Genomic DNA, 18421 nt, shown 5'->3' on the forward strand with positions numbered 1-18421 from the left:
TCCACTCTACCCCGATGACAATCAAGGTTAACCATGACGATGCAACAAATCACTTCCCAAGATAACATCATACAACTCTACCGGGGTGATGAGCAAATCTGTTGGCCATGAATCTCTACGGATCTGAATACCAACTCCTCTCGCCCGTCCAAGAACCTCTAGTAACTTACCTCTTAAGAAAACTTACACAAGATAGCTCATTCTATAAATAGTTTTCTCGCTTGGCAATTCTCCACAGCAAATCATCAATACGAGGGTAACAAAACAAACAAGTACCATACATTTGCATATTCTGATTCACTGCATCAAATGCTTTGTAAGCCGCCAACTCAAGCCACTTAACCTACTTTCCCAGAGTAAGCTTGTCAAATCCTTGAACCTAGCAACCCCTTACATCTCCAATGAACTTCAACCACCATTTCTCGCCACAATTAGTTTATCCCGCCTCGAAGGCTTCTCCTAAACTTTTGCAGCTGACATTCATGCCTTTCCTGGCTCAACTCTGCCATAGCTCCCCCTCCTGGGACTACAACACCATCGTCCACACAATCTTGACCGCAACGATAATCACAACCCTGGCTCCACCAGCCAGCAAAACCAAAACTCGAGATTAAACTACCATCAATCTGCTGACGTCTACATTAAGTCCTTATGCTAATACTCGCGTCCTAGACATTGCTGCTCCCAAATCATCCACCCTTAAGTCGCAACCTTTGAGCCATAGCGATCTCACTATCAGACCATCCTATTCGAGTCAAACCATCTCAGTCTTGGAACACAATCGCCGAGATCTCGGTATCAGGGAAAGAATTCATCCCCTCAGGGGAACACCACCCCCTCTACCATTCTCAGGGCCCACAGCCCTGCGAGCTATTGGTGTCCATGGGAATTCACCATCCCCTAAAGAGCAATAAACCTTAACTTCTATTAACATCTCCTGACCATAAGTACATCTAGTGGTCCGAGTATAACATTGCAATGTTATACATGTCCAGTCAAGTTCCGATATCCAACTGGATCACCCACCAAACAGAGAAATATCCGCTCCAACTGCATTGGCCACCTATCCACCTCTCTAGGCTCGATACCTCTCGAGAAGAATCTTATACCAATCATCTACAACTGCTCCATCCTCCTAAGATATGATGGAAACTCCTCAACATCAACAGCCCTCATCTGCACCCCGCCACATGCGGCACACCTGGAGCCAGCCCTGGTATCCTTCTCGGTAACCGCTCCAACAACACGTCAACAGATCCGCGAAGCGATCATCTCAACCCTGGGCTCACACCTGGGTTCACAGCACGCCAGGGACACTCACCGGCTAACCCTGTCTGGGCCCTCCTTATATGTTTGCGTTGCAACCCTCTAACGTGCCTCCTCGTGGAACTCTGGACCACACACTCGCTAGCCCGGGGAACCTGCCCGACCCAACCACAACCATGCCCACATCCATGACCAACAACTCAAAACCGTTGCTCTACCAAGAACAGAGGCTAACAAGCATAAATCAAACAAGATACAAAACACAACTTATCGTGGAATCACATTGAAGCCTCTGAGAGGACGTTTTTGGACCCCATGTCACACACTATTGACTAACTCACATAATCAATCACATCGTGCAAATCCACAACATTAACAACAAAAACCTAGAACCATAAGGGCTCTGATACCAAACTGAAACGACCAACCTGTTTTTTTAATAATAATTATTAAATAGTGGTCCCATACCCACTAGCCACCTAACCACAATCAAATAAAATAGCGGAAATAACCAAAAGATACCAATAATCAATAACCAATAACTAATAATTTATAAACCAATAATAGTGATAATTCAACCAAGTCATTAAACAGAAAATCAGCAACCTAGCAATGTTCTACTGACTCAAATCTAGCAAACTAACAGAAGTCAGACAACATATCAACGAGCCACTAGAACATGTTCCTCTTAATTGCCTTGATTCCATGTTCACACTTTGCCTTTACCTACACCACAACATATATGAGATGCAAGATAATTTTATAAACATTCATTGAGGCAATCCTCTCATCTTCAAGGCTATACACACAAGCGATTGAGATAACTCTAACCATCAAAAAACAATCAATAGACAAACAACAAACCAGGACAACTACATCGACCGACACAACCTCATGCATCGACCGATACCATTACTGCATCGATCGATGCATGCTCGACATTTCATGAAATCCCTAATTGTATCGATCGACGCCTCCACATGGCATCGACCGATGCTCCTAGGTCGGATTTCAACGTCCTTGCATTGCATCGACCGACGCACATGCCGAGCATCGTTCTTCCCGAAAGCTTCTCGTCGGATCTTTGTCCCTAAACCACCAAAACACAATCCAAAGCCACAAAGAAGCTTCTCAAAGCCTCAAGTGACCCATAAACATCCTAACAAGCCAAGGAACCAACCACATAACACATAAACAAGCAAAATAAAAGAAATCTCAAGCTTAGATAAACCATGGTCCTGCACTCACCTTTGCCAAAGAAGATTCTGACTCTAAAACGACAGATCTACACTCCTAAGAAGCTCCAGCAATGATCCCATCTACAGATCTCCACAGGAACAGCCACAAATCACCAAGAACTCTCAAGAACACTTAAGAACTTCTTCTTCTCTTCTCTCTTTCTCAAAAACGGCCAAATTTGGCCAAACCCACGAGTTTCTCCTTTGATACTCGATTTACAGGGTTTCTCTAACCCTAAAACGCAACGTTTAACTTAATCCGCTTGCGACTACACCGGCTTTGCATCGACCGATGCAACATGGATGTTACAACTCTAGCCTTGTGTAGATGCCTCGTGTAACAACCGTGTTCTGGGAATAGAAGTTTGGATGTGTTGAATAAACCAAATGAGTGGATTTTAATTAATTTTCGTATAATTAAATCCTGATTGAACCAAAATCTATAGTTTTCTTTCTAAAAGTGACGCCTCCTTCTCCTTTTTGTGGATTGTCGACACTGGTTGCTCAGTGAAAAAGAGAGAGATATCTTGGTTGTTTCGGTGTGAAGGAAAATGAGAAGGAGATCAACAAAGCTTTATCTTAGAAAGAAGGAAAAAAAACAGAACTATCAGGGTTGGGAGAAGGAAGATCCGGCTGCTTAAATAGTTTTTAAAGGTATTATTTTTGGTAAGGTTGTAGCTAAGAAATTTTCGTATACTCTTCTATTTACAGAAGTGAATTTGACTTAATCATCCATGAGATATCTGCAGTTTCATGGGGTGTTTCTTCTCGGTCGCGAACTGAGACCAGCAGGTGTTTGGGGCTCAAATGCGGGTTCATCTCAGTTCCGATCGTGACAAAACTTTGTGGGAAGTTTCAGGGAGTATATTCCTTGCTTTGCACTGGAAGGATTGGAAAGTTAACATTTAGTTTTGATTTTGTGGTTTCACTTATGAGATTGTTCTTTTCTGTTTTCCTGACAATTTGTTTTCAATGTTTATTTGTTGCTGTGATTGGTTGTAGGAGCCTCTCTTTTGGTTGTAGTTATTTTCATGAATCACTTGTTAAGGTGAGTGTGTGACTATGAATTTATCTGAGCAATTTAGTTGTATATATGAATTGTTATGTGTGATGATGTGTAGGTGTGGTGAATGTATTATTGGGTGTTATATTTAATGATTGGTTTGTTTTGATTTATTTGTGGTTGTACTCTTGATTTGTTTGTGTGTATAGCTAGTGGATGCGAGGATCGCCTCACTAAGTATTTATGGTAATACTCACGCATCTTATTATGTTTGTGGTGTAGGTAAAGGAAAATTGTGACTGTGAGATCATGGTAATGAAGAGGAGGATGTTCTAGGGGTTTAGTTGTTATGCTTTGGTTTCTTCTAGGTTGTTCGAATTGGAATGTTGATGTAGAACCATGGTTTAAGTTGATAGCTCTTGCTATATGATTCTAGTTAATTGTTGGTTTATTATTTTTGGTATTTTCTGCAGCTTATTTTGTGATTTGAGTTTCTCGATATTTAAATAAATATTTTGGGTTATTTATTCTTTTTCAAAAAACGGATCGGGTTGTTTCAATTTGGTATTAGAGCCCTTACAGTTCTAGGTATTGGTTCGTTGTGGGCTTTGTGTTGTGTATGTTTGGATGTCATGCTTGATTATTATATGAGTTAGTCAAATGTTTGTGGCATGGGGTCTTAGAACATTCTTTTCGAGCCTTCAATGTTATTCCACGGTAAGTTCTGTATTTGTATGTGCGGTTTGGTTGTTTGTGTAGCTTCTGTTCTTGAGAAGTCATTTGGTTAGAGGTGGTGTTGTTGATTGTTGTGGTCATATTCGTGGACGCGGTCAAGGTCAGGGTTTGGGTTGAGGCCCTGAGGTTAGTGTGATCATGGACTAGAGGTTCACGGGTGAAAGCGTCGCAGACTCGCATGCGTTTCCGAAGGGACAATAGGGGTTGGTCGATGGAGGTATCGATTGGGCCAGTGGAGCTGGTGTGGGAGATGTTGGTTCCGTGTTGACCGGTATTGCTGGGATTCTGGTTGTGGGGTCGCATGCAGCTAGAGTAGTCTCAAGATGGGTGAACTTCCGGGAAGTGACTATCGAAACTGTGCGAGCAAGGACAAAACACAGGGAAAGATCATGTGGTAATTTGTAGGGATGGTAACAAGTTTTACAACCTTCCGGACGTAGCAAATCGACCGTTAGATATGGATGAGCTCTCAGACATAGTGAGACGATGTGATGCCCATTAAGGAAGGTGGGCCCATGGATTGGGAGTGGACATGGGGTCCATTAAGAGGTGGCGGTTGGGGCGTTACAAGTGGTATCTTAGTCAAACCTAGACGAGTTTGGAGTCAGTGAGCTCACACTGTCGGGGGTGACAGTCTTGGTGCGCAACAAGGACGTTGCGATATGTTAGTGAGAGTGAATTGTGACACTCCGGTTTCAGAGACATCCGGAAAGGTTTAAAAGAATTAATTTGGCCACATATGTCACCAAAATACAATTATCTTCCCAGTCAAAGGTTCTGAGAGAACTCCACAATTAAATGTGCTTATGCTGGAGTAGTCTCAGGATGGATGACTTTCTGGGAAGTGGCTGTCGAAACTGTGCAAAAGAGGACAAAAACACATTGACAAATCATGTGGTTATTTGGACGGTAAAGAAGTCTTTAAAGCCTCTCAAACGTAGCAAACCGACGTTCAGATAAGGATGGCTAACAGGCCTAATGAGGGGACGTGAGACCCATTAAGAAAAGTGGGCCCATGGACTGGGAGTGGAAACAAGGCTCACTAAGAGTGGTGTTCGGGGCGATACAAGGACCCCATCTTTAGACTTAAGTGAAACGATCGTTTGGTTGCGTTTTGGGTTTTGCAAACCTAAGTGTTTCTCTATATAAGGGAAGCTCGATGTGTTAGTGTGGGTTTTAGCTTTTTTCGTTTCTGGAAGTTGAGAGAAAGAGAAATCATAGTAAAATCATTATGTGAGTCTTTTGTAATGGTTTCTGGAGGGATTTGTCTGTGGGAAGGGAGATATGAACGTAGAGTAACGTTTGGAGGCTTCTAGAAGACTTGGATCTTTGTGTTCTTCATCCTTATCTTTCTAAATCAAGGTGAGTGCGTGACCATGGCTGATCTAAGCGATTAGATATGTGTTTTGTGTGTTTTTGGGTGTTTATTTCTTGTGTGGGTGTTTGTGAGTGTTTGCCTTGAGTTTTATGGCCTATGGAGGATGTAATCGGCACCACAGAGCCAAGAGAAGACGATGGAGATCGTGTTCGGTGATGCTTCATGCGACTGCATCGATCGATGCAAGGTGTGCATCAATGATGCAGGTAGGGATTTGAGGGAGATGATGGACGTTGCATCGGTCAATGCAAGGAGTGCATCAGTCGATGCAGCTCGAGATTTGGAGGTTGCATAAATCGATGCAAGAAGTGCTTCGGTTGATGCAACGTTGTTGCATCGGTCAACGCAAGGTCGCAAAATCAGAGATGTGTTCAGAATTGTCTAGTTTGCTTGTTTTGTGTATTGTTTGTCTTTGTCTTTTCGTTTGTGTGTATAGCCCAGTAGATGGGAGGATCGCCTCACTGAGTATTTGTGATAATACACACACATTTGGATTGTTGTTTGTGGTGTGCAAGTATGTAACATGGAATCATGTTGATGAGGGAGAGGATGATGTAGGGTTCTGTTTGTGTGTTGATGGTTATGGTTTGTTATGTTTTGGAACCTTGTATAGTGATATGCTAGATTATTGGATGAGCATGGTTATGAATGTTTTTGTATCAATGATAGCTTGGAGATGGTTATGTTGTTGGTATGTTTCCGCTGTGTTGTTGTTGGTTTAATAATGATCTGTGCTTTGGTAGGTTTAATTAAGTATTATGGGGTAATTAATTATGATACTAAAAAAATAATGTCTTGGGTTGTTTCAGGTGTGATGGAATATTTGATTTCGTCCAGCCACAAACAACACTTCCCCTGTGATACTCCTATTCACCATCAACTTCTCCAGAGTCAATCGACACCTCCACTTGGTGTCAATCGTCACCCATTGTACCATTTGTGGTCCAACACACATGGTGTCGATCGACACCCTCCCGGTGTCGGTGGATACTGACGCCCTCGACATCACCTTCCTCAAACTTTTTTCATTCAAACCTAACTCCGCCCGTTCTCCTACGATCCAAACACATAACAAAATGCTGGTGTCGACTGACACCACCTTGGTCTTGCTTGAAACCAAAATATTGCAACAATACGTCCATGGAAAGCGTCCACGTCCATGTTAACCTCTCCTCGCTTCTATCTTCCTTCGAACGATAAGATGACCCACCTCCTAACGAGGACATCAAGATATCCCATATATGCTCGAGCCCTAGGGTTTTCTTAACCCAAACCAAACCGGAAATTTAAAAAATAAATTGCCACACCAAAGTTGTTGGTGTCGACACCCACCATTTAGTGTCGCTCGACACCCACCATGAATGACTAGTGTTTAGCAGGTGGGTGACACGTCTTGTTTGCTTCCTGGTTTGGTTATGATTGTTTTTTGTTGGTTTGAGATCTTATTGCTTGTGTGTATAGCCCAATAGATGAGAAGATTGCCTCGTTAAATATTTCTGGAAGTACTTATGCGTCTCTTTTGTGTTGTGGTGCATGTATGAGCAAAGTGTGATCATGGAATAAAGGTAATGAAGAGAAGGATGTTCAATAGGCTTTGTTCTTTATTCTTTGCTTTTGTTAGGTTTAGAATGGAACAATGTTGTATAGAACATATGTTTAGGTTGCTATTTCTATAACATTGTTTTTCAGATATTTGGCATTGTTGGATATTGATTATTGATTTATTCGTTTATTGGATTCCCTGGTTTAATGATTTTGGGTTATTCTACTGATTTGTTATTCGCTGGTTGTATTAATTGATGTTAGGTTGTTAGTGAATATGTGATTATTATTATTTAATTATCTAAAAGAAAAGAAAAATGGGTTCGGTTGTTTCGAATACTTTAAAAGAAACCAAAAGCCAAAATGATTTCAAATATAAATGAGGAGGGAGCTTAATTTATCAGACATTCAAATTTATAAATTTTATTTGGTTTACTCTGTTTTTTTTTTTTTTTTTTAAAGAATTTCTATGTTTAAAAAGTTAAAAAAATCATTAACTCGATGCTACACGGTAAAATATCATTTTATTGTTTTGCTAACACTATCAATATTAGAGTAATAAAGAAATCTAGTTAAGTTGATTAATTATTAATACTATGTAAAAAATCAAATTGTTTCGCGATATTGCGAGGATTAAATTATAAAATTAACAATCAAAATACAATTATACAATTCTCAACATTAAATCAAGTAACAATTGGTTAACACACAAATGCAACTTAAAATTAATTTTTTTGTAGTAATAAATAACTTGTCATGCGGATTAAAATCTAGCAGCATAGGCAAAGGAAAAGACAATTTTAGTCTTTAGTAGCAGTGTACTACAACTCTAGTTTTACAGAGAAAGGAGTAGAAGAGAGTGGTGGTGGTCAGATTGGCGAGGAGATAGAGGGTGTGAGTTGGATTCTTGCAAAGCTTCTGATGAATGGTGAAACCAATGAGGAAGAAGAAGAGAAATATAACATAAGTATTCAATTTTATATGTTATTTACTATTTTTAAAATATAGTGGTATGTAAATGTAAATATTGATAAAGCCGAGGAAAAATTAGGAAATAGTGTCTCTAGACAAATTTTGGATGTTATTTACTATTTTGAAAAATACAATGGTATATACAGTAAAACCTCTATAATTAATAATCTTTAAATTAATATCGGTATAAATTAATAAAATTTTCTGGTTCCAAGTTGGAGCGGTGTAAAAAATAACACAATTCGCTAAAATAATAAGATAATAATTGTAACGTCCTGACTGCCACATCTTAGTGGATCCCATGTCCAATCTCAGTCCATGGGTCTTCCTTAATAGGTCTCACGTCCTCTCACTAGGCCCGTGTGTCCATCCATATCCAATGCTCAGTTTGCTACGCCCGCGTGGCTTTAAAGACTTCTTTACTCACCACATGATCTTTCCCTGTGTTTTGTTCCCACTCGCACAGTTCCGACAATCACTTTCTGGAAGTTCACCCACCCTGAGACTACTTCAGCTCAAGCACGCTTAATACTGAAATTCTCTCAATACCCTTAACCGAAAAGAGAAGTGCACATTGGTGATATATGTGGTCCAATAAATTCTTTTAAACCTCTCTGCATGTCTGTGAAATCGGGGTGTCACAATAATGTTTTTGGAAATCCTATGTAAAAATGTTGCCCCATCAGTATCATAAATTAATAATGATATAAACTATATATATATATATATATATATATCTAAGAAGATTTAGTAAACTATTTCATTCTAGTTGGAGCTCATTTCTAAAATTTTACATTGCATCAAAAACTTTTGGTATTATATTCTCAAATCGCATCCAAAAATTATGGAGAGTAATTGTTTTACATGTAACTGGTTATAAAGGCACCGCCATATCTTCTTTGACTTCGTGAATACCATGAAGGATAGTTAATTCATTTTTTTCTAAATTCTAAACTTTTAATATTTATCATTTCCACCTGAATAATTTAGTAAACTATTAGCATCAATTCTATTACGATAGCCAAGATTATAAACTAATTTTTTTTTTATAAAAATGTGAATGATATAACAAAAGTATCTTATTTTGTAATAGAAAATTTTCAAAATTATGAAAATCAATTTTTTAAAAAAATTTAGTATTTTATTAATTTATCGATAATAACTAATCTATAAATTAAAATATCTATAATTAATAAAATTTTAGAGAAAAAATTGTTGGATGCATTTGTTTGTGAAAATAAAAATTTAACTAGGTAACTAGGTATACAAATAATATGAGTGCTATAAGTAGTTATTATCGAAAATCTAAAATTTGTTTGTTTAATAACCAAATATATAACATGTGATATTATGTTTAGATCAAACTACTATGTATCAACTAAGATATATATCATCCGCTCTTTCTTCAACCTATGCAACATTATTTATTTTGTTTAATTTTCTTTTAGTAAGAATATGTTTCACCCGTGAAATATTATATCAATGGTATTAAATAATAACATTGCCTATAATAATGATTATTGTGATAATTTTATTTTGAAAAATTTAAATATGTGAATATTAATCAGTTTTTTTTGAAAGGTGAATAATTTAGGTTTTTGAAAATGTTTTAGATCTAATAATGATATAATAAATAAATATGTTATAAAAATGATTAAAATACATTTTCTTAAAATGTTTGATTTTTTTAATTAATTGAAAAGGAATATTTCTTAATCATTCAATAGCAATTATGTGTAAATACCCATAAAAATGAGAACAATAAATTCATTAGTGTCTCGAGCTCTCTAGCGACGACACATCAGCATTTTCTTGAGAATGCTTCTCTATTAATATATAGGGGATATATAACCCGTGAGATTATGTTTAGATCAAACTACTATATATCAACTAAATATATATATATATATATATATATATATCATCCGATCTTTCTTCAACCCTATGCAACATTATTTATTTTGTTTAATTTTCTTTTTGTAAGAATATGTTTCACCCGTGAAATATTTTATCAATGGTATTAAATAATAACCTTGCCTATAATAAAGATTATTGTGATAATTTTATTTTGAAAATTTTAAATATGTGAATATTAATCAGTTTTTTTTTAAAGGTGAATAATTTAGGTTTTTCAAAATGTTTTAGATCTAATAATGATATAATAATTAAATATGTTATAAAAATGATTAAAATATATTTTATTAAAATGTTTGATTTTTTAATTAATTGAAAATGAATATTTCTTAATCATTCAATAGCACTTATGTGTAAATATCCATAAAAATGAGAACAATAAATTCATTAGTGTCTCGAGCTCTCTAGCGACGACACATCAACATTTTCTTGAGAATGCTTCTCTATTAATATATAGGGGATATATAACCCGTGAGATTATGTTGAGATCAAACTACTATGTATCAACTAAATATATATATCATCCGCTCTTTCTTCAACCTATGCAACATTATTTATTTTGTTTAATTTTCTTTTTGTAAGAATATGTTTCACCCGTGAAATATTATATCAATGGTATTAAATAATAACCTTGCCTATAATAAAGATTATTGTGATAATTTTATTTTGAAAATTTTAAATATGTGAATATTAATCAGTTTATTTTAAAAGGTGAATAATTTAGGTTTCTGAAAATATTTTAGATCTAATAATGATATAATAATTAAATATGTTATAAAAATGATTAAAATATATTTTATTAAAATGTTTGATTTTTTAGTTAATTGAAAATGAATATTTCTTAATCATTCAATAGCAATTATGTGTAAATATCCATAAAAATGAGAACAATAAATTCATTAGTGTCTCGAGCTCTCTAGCGACGACACATCAGCATTTTCTTGAGAATGCTTCTCTATTAATATATAGGGGATGCGACTCTTTTAATTTCATATTTTTGGGTTGAAATATTTGCTTTTTCTTTAATTACACTGGTTTAAGGCTAAAGCATCACTTTTATTTTTAGTTAGGGTGTGGCACTAATTGGACCAAACATAAAATGTATAAAGAACAAGAAAACAGTGTGGGGCACGTGCCCCACCCTCCCTTGCCTTGCATCTGCCCTTTTATATATCCATACGTTTCCAAAACGTTTTCATTTCCTAATTTTAGAAAAAATCGTTTCCCGTTTCCGAAACATTTCGCTTCCGCATATCCGTTTTCGTTTCCATGCAACCTAGCTTGATACTACAGTTTGTTTCTTTACAAAACTAAAATATTTTGATGACTATAATACATGTTTATAATCAGTATTTGCCCACACAAGAGCGTGGATTACTCTCCTAGAAATTTAGTATTTTATTAATTTATTGATAATAATTAATCTAGAAATTAAAATCTCTTTAATTAATAAATTTTTATGGTCTGGAACTTACTAATTTATAGAAATTTTCTTGTAAGTACTTTTATGTTAATAATATATAGGAGATACACCGAATATCCACTTTTTTTTTTATTGTGAGGTGTGCTAAAAGTTTAATTTAAATTTTTTTTTTGGAGGTTTACTCAAATAGCGTAGAAAATATCAGAAATGACTAGAATGTCATTTTTTGGAATATTTAATGACATATAAACCCTTTAGGAGGTGAGTTAGGAAAAAAAAATTACGAGTGTGCCATAAAAAAGCGTTGCCATCTCATTGTTTTTATCACAACTGTTCAAAGTTTTTGGGGGGGAAAAACTCCCGCTTATTTAATCTACATAACGATAGAGAAATTATTTACAATAGAGTTATATAAATATTGGCAGATTTATTGGCTAGAGTTTTCAAAATGACTAGATTAATTTGGCAGAGAAATATCAGTGATGGCAGATAAAATAAAAGCAAGGAGAGTTATTATTATCGGTAGAGATATTGGATAGATATATTGTAATGATGATAGAATTATGATTTTTTGATAGAGATATTACTACAATGGTGACAGATTTAATAGGTTTATGTCGAGTAGCAGTTTTGTTTGACAGATTTATATAGTCATTATGGCAGACATATACACTGAGATAGATTTATAACAAATATAGTTTTACGAGATGGTAGATCTTTCCAGACGGGTAGATATAATTAAAAGCGATAGATTTATGAGTTAATGTAGTGGTAGACATATTTCTTACTGAAATAACAAAAGTTAGGTAGAGTTATACATATAGGCGTGATAGGTCGTTGAAACCTTAGCAGTTGGCAAAAAAAAAATTTGTAAAACTTAATTAAAAAGGGTAAATTCATAATTTTCTCTGGTCACCTTCTTCCCAGAAACCCTAGCGGCCGCTACACATTTCCTGCATTTTGTTCTTCAGATTTTTTCGTTTCTTTTTTTTCCCGTCATTTTCTCTCATTTATTGTCCAAAAAGCTTAAATACACCTTTCATTATGAGTTTTTAGCTAAAAGTTTAGTAATAGGAGCTTTTCCCGATTTTTAAGCGATTTTGACCAACTCATAGCGGCTAACCTCCGCCTCCTCGCTGCATTAACGGCCGTCGTCGCCAAATTAGTTGCTAACCTCTGAATCATAAGAATATCACCTTATGTTGCAAAGAATCCAGTGATGGTTTGTTGCAACGAATCATGTTTTTATTCATGTGTTATCCAAGACAGTTTGTATTATGCAAATTGGGAAATGTGAACAATTAAAATGATTGGAAAATCTCCCAAAACCAGTTCAAAACTAAACATTAAAATTGGCATTTTAATCAAAACTATATCATCAGAAAAATATAAATATTTGGTGTGATTATTCTCTTTAATTTGCTCTTATAATATGAGCATAATAATTTGTTTATATCTTTGATTTTAATCCTTTTACTTTTTAACTAATGGCATGAAATATATAACACAAAAATTAAAAAGTTTATTTTTTTAATTATAATGGTATGAAATAACAGTTTAACCTAAAGCTTTAGTGTCTTTTTCCAAATTATATGTGTTGTTTGAGTAAAAGTTTGGTTGGAAGTGTTATTTGAGTAAATAAACAACTTATAAGTAAGTGTTGTTTGACTATTTTTTTCTTTTTTTTTTTTCGGGTATTCTTGCAAATTTCCCTTTTTTCTTCTTTTTTTTTTTTTTTTTTTTTTTTTTTTTTTTTTTNCAATATAAGGAGAAGATCGAAACAAAGATATATTGTTAACCTATATCGCTCTCTCCGCGTCAATTCTCTTCTTCGACCGATATTGTTCTCAAAGTAGTGAGATTTTTGATTAAGCTAGCTCTCTTCGTTCCTCGTACCTCGAGAGTGGAATCTGTTTTGAAACCCTAATTTCGATGGGAACTCCGGAATTTCCAGATCTGGGGAAACACTGCGCCGTCAATGTTTGCAAGCAGCTCGATTTCTTGCCGTTCACATGCGATCGCTGCCTCCAGGTCTCTTTCATATTTTTTCCTTCGCTTTTGATTCTTAGATCTCGCTAGTTTCTACGATCTACAGTGTTGCATGATTTTTTTCTAAATAGAGAGGAACAATGTGATTTTCTTAATCTGTGGTGAAAATTATGAATTTATCTATCTCCTTTTGTTCAATTTCAGTTTGCTGATTGGAATCGATGCTTGATATATTTCTGTTCTTAAATATAATTGATGTTCAGTAGATGAGTGAACATATTCATTTGCTTCTAATCAATCGGAATAATTATCTAACTTTTGAAACTCGTTTTTTTTTTTTTTGTAGGTGCTTTGTCTGGATCATCGTAGCTATATGAGACACGATTGTCCAAAAGGAAACAGAGGAGATGTCACAGTGGTTGTTTGTCCGTTTTGTGCGACAGGAGTTCGGTTAAACCCCGACGAAGTTCCAAACATAGCTTGGGAGGAACATCTTAATTCAGTTTGTGATGATCCCTCAAATGTTAACAAGAAGAAGAAGAAGAAGAAGACGAAATGTCCTGTTCCAAAGTGCGGAGCAGTCTTGACATTCTCTTGTACCATAAAATGTCGGGACTGCAGCATAGATCATTGCTTGAAACATCGGTTTGGACCTGATCATTTTTGTCCTGGACCGAAGAAGTCTGATTCGTTTTCCACGAGTGAAAGCACGAAAGTAGCTACAAGTGCTCCTGCATCATCATCGTCATCTTCAAGATCGTCTAGTCTTTTGGCTTCAGCGGAAGCACTTATTAGAAAGAAAAGATGGAATCCGACCAGGGTAGGTAGAGATTCTAGATTGAATCGGACCAGGGTAGGTAGAGATTCTGGATTGGTACGCGTCCCTTGGATGATTAGGGAAGGATTGGTTCTGACCAGGGAAGAAAGCAGGTAGAGATTAGTCACGAAGAAGCAGCAGCAAATTTTAAGGATTTTCAGGCATGCCATTCTCTCTGTTTAGTAACCATTTTGTGTCTTGTGTTTCCGTAATCTTAAATACATTTTTTATTTCAGGATGCGTATCTCAAGACCGCTCGTAGTGAAGGATGACCGACCACTGCCACATAGTCAGCCATTTTGATACCCGTTGACGTTGCAAAAGAACGAACTCGGTATTTGGATTCCGTACATGCACCAAAGGTCCCTGAAAAGGGTGGTAACACGTTGGACAAGACGAGAGTCTTGAAGGATAAGAACCTGAAAGGACACTTAGGGAGGGTATTGTATTGCCCAACTCTTTATGAACCTGAGAAAACACTTGAAAAAGGTTTCGACGTACTTCCAATATTGATTTTTCTGAGTGGAGAGCAAACGCCAATGACCCAGTAGATAAACAATGAGAAATGGCTGAAATTCGCTTTACTAGCGTCCTTAGTTTCCACATGTAACCACACATCGTAAATTTCAACATCGGAATGTCTCGATTACTCTTAACTGGAATGTCAAAGATAATGACTAAAGGTTCTCGGCTTACAAATATGTTCCTCCAGAAATATCTAGGGAGATCATGATATTGCAAGACCGGAAATGGATTGAGCCACATAGACGATGGGAGCCCTGGCTTTAGGAGTGAGTACGAACCTAGATATAAAAGTACTTCTAGTCGATGGTATTGATATAGACTTACCATCCCTTTTCTCCCCCAAATAAGTTCTGTCATGATATGATGGTGGGCGGATCTCCATCCTCCTCCGCACCGGTGAAATTGCTAGTACTTCCTTTTAGCACTTGTTCTTGTTGTTGGTTCTTTAAATTCTCACCTCCTGAGGAGGTGGATCCATTTCAAGGTTTTCTGGTTTTCGTCGGGACCAGATTAGAGCTTTGGCACTTAGTAGAGAAACGAAGGTTCAGTAGTTTCCTAGATGCTGCACCTTGGTTGTCCACGAAACCACCATTATGGGCCTTTTCTTTGGGCTCTCTTTTCTTGTTTACCTTCTTTTTAGTTTTTCCTTTAGCCCGGCCCACATCACTTAACGGAAGAGGGGGACGACTTCGATTATCCTCGTCTTCCTTTGTGAGCTCCGTAGGGATCACTTCCTTGATTTTGGCTCCAAGTTCTTGAGGTTCTTTGCCCAGCAAATCATCTTCCTCCATATATAAAGCGGATGGATCCCAGCCCGACGCCACCACCTCTCGGTACGCTTCTGCGTCTTCCTCTGTCCAATCTAGATCCACCTTTGCTAGATCCTCATTGTTTTTCTCCCATTCCATTGCGTCTCTCTCGACATCGTCGAGAAAGTCCTCAACATCGTCTTTCTTGGAGTCCACTATAATCGGCGATGGAGACGGCTCTCTAATGAGAGACTCTCTTCGCTCGACCTCCGAGGGTGGCATGATAGGTCTCGGATCCTCAATCCGGATTAAGTTATTGAATCTATCTTCTAGAGGGGTTCTGTGACTTTCTTCCTCTTCCTCCTCCAAGGTTTGTTCATACCAGCTTTTGTTAATTTTGATAACCAGATCCGGTGGGACATTTGATGTGGTGTCCACCGCCGGGGAGTGTGTTTGCGGTTCCACCGAATCCCTCGAGTCAAAGAGTAAACTCTTTTTCGCCGATTTCTTTGATTCGGGCGTAATTGCTTTTCTTCTACTCTGACACGGGATATCCCTTTCCACAGGGTTGCTCTCTGATTTGTTTTTGCAGATTAAGCCGGAATGGTCGCTCGCGAGCATGATCTGGGGAAATAACAACTTGTTTTGCTCTGAATATCGCAACATGTGGGTCGGATATCGTTGCTTGAGAGTTCGATGGGGAGGGGTTATCACGGCGAGGCACCAACGCTAGCTCCTTACCTTCGAATTCTCCAGTATGTTTCTCTACACCGAAGGTATCATCGTATCTTCTCTTACGACGGCTACTCTCTTTCGGAGGAATAGGTGCTCTTTTTTCTGTCATGTATCTCGATGAATTAGGTCTCACCGTCGGCACTTCTATCACGTATTGGAGGTTGTTGTGCCAGTAGAGTTTCCAAAGTTGCGTAGAGTAGGCTCCAACCAGTAGAGATTGGGAATACATTCTGTTTGGGTCCAGAAGGTCATGGTGTTTGGGAAGGTATCACCAATGTGGGGTTCCCATGATACGATTGTACAATGCCACGTCAAGAGGACTCAAGTTGGTTGCTGATGACGTGGACAAGAAGAGAGGAAAGACTCTGATTGTGGACGAGGCGTGGCCGTTAGGGGATCAGCTTAAAAGAGCTGTGAAGCTCTTCTTCTTCATTATGCTGAATGTTGAATATTGTGAAGATTGGTCAAGCGATGTGCTTGTGGTTGGAGAGGTGAGCTAGAGATGTGCTAGTATCTCTCTTATGGTGTGTTGGGAGCTGAGCTAGTGATGTGCTAGTCTCTCTCTGTTCTTATCAGTTAGTTTTAATTGTGTGTTCGTGTAATCAGAGCTTACGGTATCGTAAATCTAACAATGGTGCGATGAAACTGTGATCGGAGCTTCAACGCGATGAAGACGGTGGAGTTTGTGATCAATGACGATGATGGTTGTATGGATACGCCTATGTTCACCGGAACAGATCCGTTGCTGTGGATCTCAAAAGTGGAGAGGCTTTTCAATCGTGGTTGTTTCTCAGATGATGCGAAGCTTGATCTAGTCTTCTTGTTTTTAGACGGAGTTGCGTTGACATGGTTTATGCAGAAGATTAATAAAGAGAAATTTATGGAATGGACTGTCTTTAAGCATAGGTTGTTGGCTCGATTTGATCCGGTGAAGAGTTGTTCTTCATCCGCGAGAGATTCGTCCTGTGTTCCTGAATTGGTTGCAACAGAATCGTCGATTCACGATGCAGAATCCCTTGGTGCAACTGCAAACATTTCATTTAGTGAAACTGATTCGATTTCAGAGCTTGAAGCGGAGGCAATGGAATCAAACAAGGAGACTGATGTTGTTGCAAATCCTAAGGTATCGATTTCACAATTGGAACCTAGCCTTAGCGTTAGGATTTGCAGTGAGTCATTGGATATTAGGAAGGATGTACCATCTGTGTTGTTGGCAGAAGATCGATCACAATCAACATGTGTCATTGTTAACAACATTGCACACCAACTGTTCGATGCAAAGTTTTAGTATCAGACGTGAGAAACGTTTGATGAAACAGAGCAAATTTTCAAAGACATGGAAATTTAAGTTCAAAAACATGGCTATGTCGACCAATAGATCACAAATGGATCATAACATTGGTTTAGTGAGGAAGAAGAAAAGATTTCAGAACCTGAGAATGAAAAAGCAAGCTCACATGTCAAGGGTGATGTCTAAAATGAGGATGTTGCATGATCCAAGAGGCATGAAGCAGCTTCTGCATGGGGATACGAAGCTCATGTTCTTGTGTCAAGTGGAATCAGGGGAAGCGACAACACTCACACTCAAGGAAGCTGTGTCTGAGTTGATTTTTCAAGGATTCAAGGTCTTGACAGCGTATCCAAAGGTGTATGGAAAGCTGCAGTTACAAAATAGACTAGCAATGGATATTCCAGAGTATGCAGTTAGCTTAACAAGGGTTCATGCAGTCAACACAATTTTTCAAGACCGAGATGCAACACTCATGACATGGTTTATCCATGGTGATGCACAGTTTCAAGTGTATCACAAGTGGAGAAGTAAACCACTTCTATTTTGGAGCTTGATCTGCATTCAGTTTGTTCATAAGACAAAGCCTGCAACTTCTCTAATTTCCAGAATTCACAGAGAAAGTGTGAATTTTCATATTGGTGATCCATGGTCTGATTGTGATCTTGTGGTTTTGATTGCTAGCAAAGGAGTGGCAGCGACTATAGGACATTCGCTATATATCATGACCTACTACTCTGCATATCAAGTGTGGGATGTAATGCTCCAATTAGGTTTCAGGGTAGATCAACTACTAAAGAGACCAAAATTGTCTATATCCTGGAAATATAAACTCAAGCTTATGGTG

General features: G+C 37.5%; 1 protein-coding gene across 2 annotated transcripts; it reads left to right on the forward strand.

Moving 5' to 3' along the window:
- On the forward strand, nt 13236-17505 carry LOC104790581 (zinc finger AN1 and C2H2 domain-containing stress-associated protein 13). 2 transcript variants are annotated; one of them, XM_010516355.2, is made up of 4 exons: nt 13238-13502; nt 13807-14438; nt 14514-16036; nt 16118-17505. In XM_010516355.2, the coding sequence occupies exons 1-2, from the start codon at nt 13404-13406 to the stop codon at nt 14392-14394; spliced, it is 687 nt and encodes a 228-aa protein (XP_010514657.1). In that variant the 5' UTR covers nt 13238-13403; the 3' UTR covers nt 14395-14438; nt 14514-16036; nt 16118-17505. The 2 variants fall into 2 exon arrangements, with proteins under 2 accessions (XP_010514656.1, XP_010514657.1); XM_010516354.2 differs by having other exon boundaries at nt 13236-13502; nt 13807-16036.

The sequence above is a fragment of the Camelina sativa genome, chromosome 6 (assembly GCF_000633955.1).
Source record: "Camelina sativa cultivar DH55 chromosome 6, Cs, whole genome shotgun sequence".
NCBI classification, from domain to species: Eukaryota; Viridiplantae; Streptophyta; class Magnoliopsida; order Brassicales; family Brassicaceae; genus Camelina; species Camelina sativa.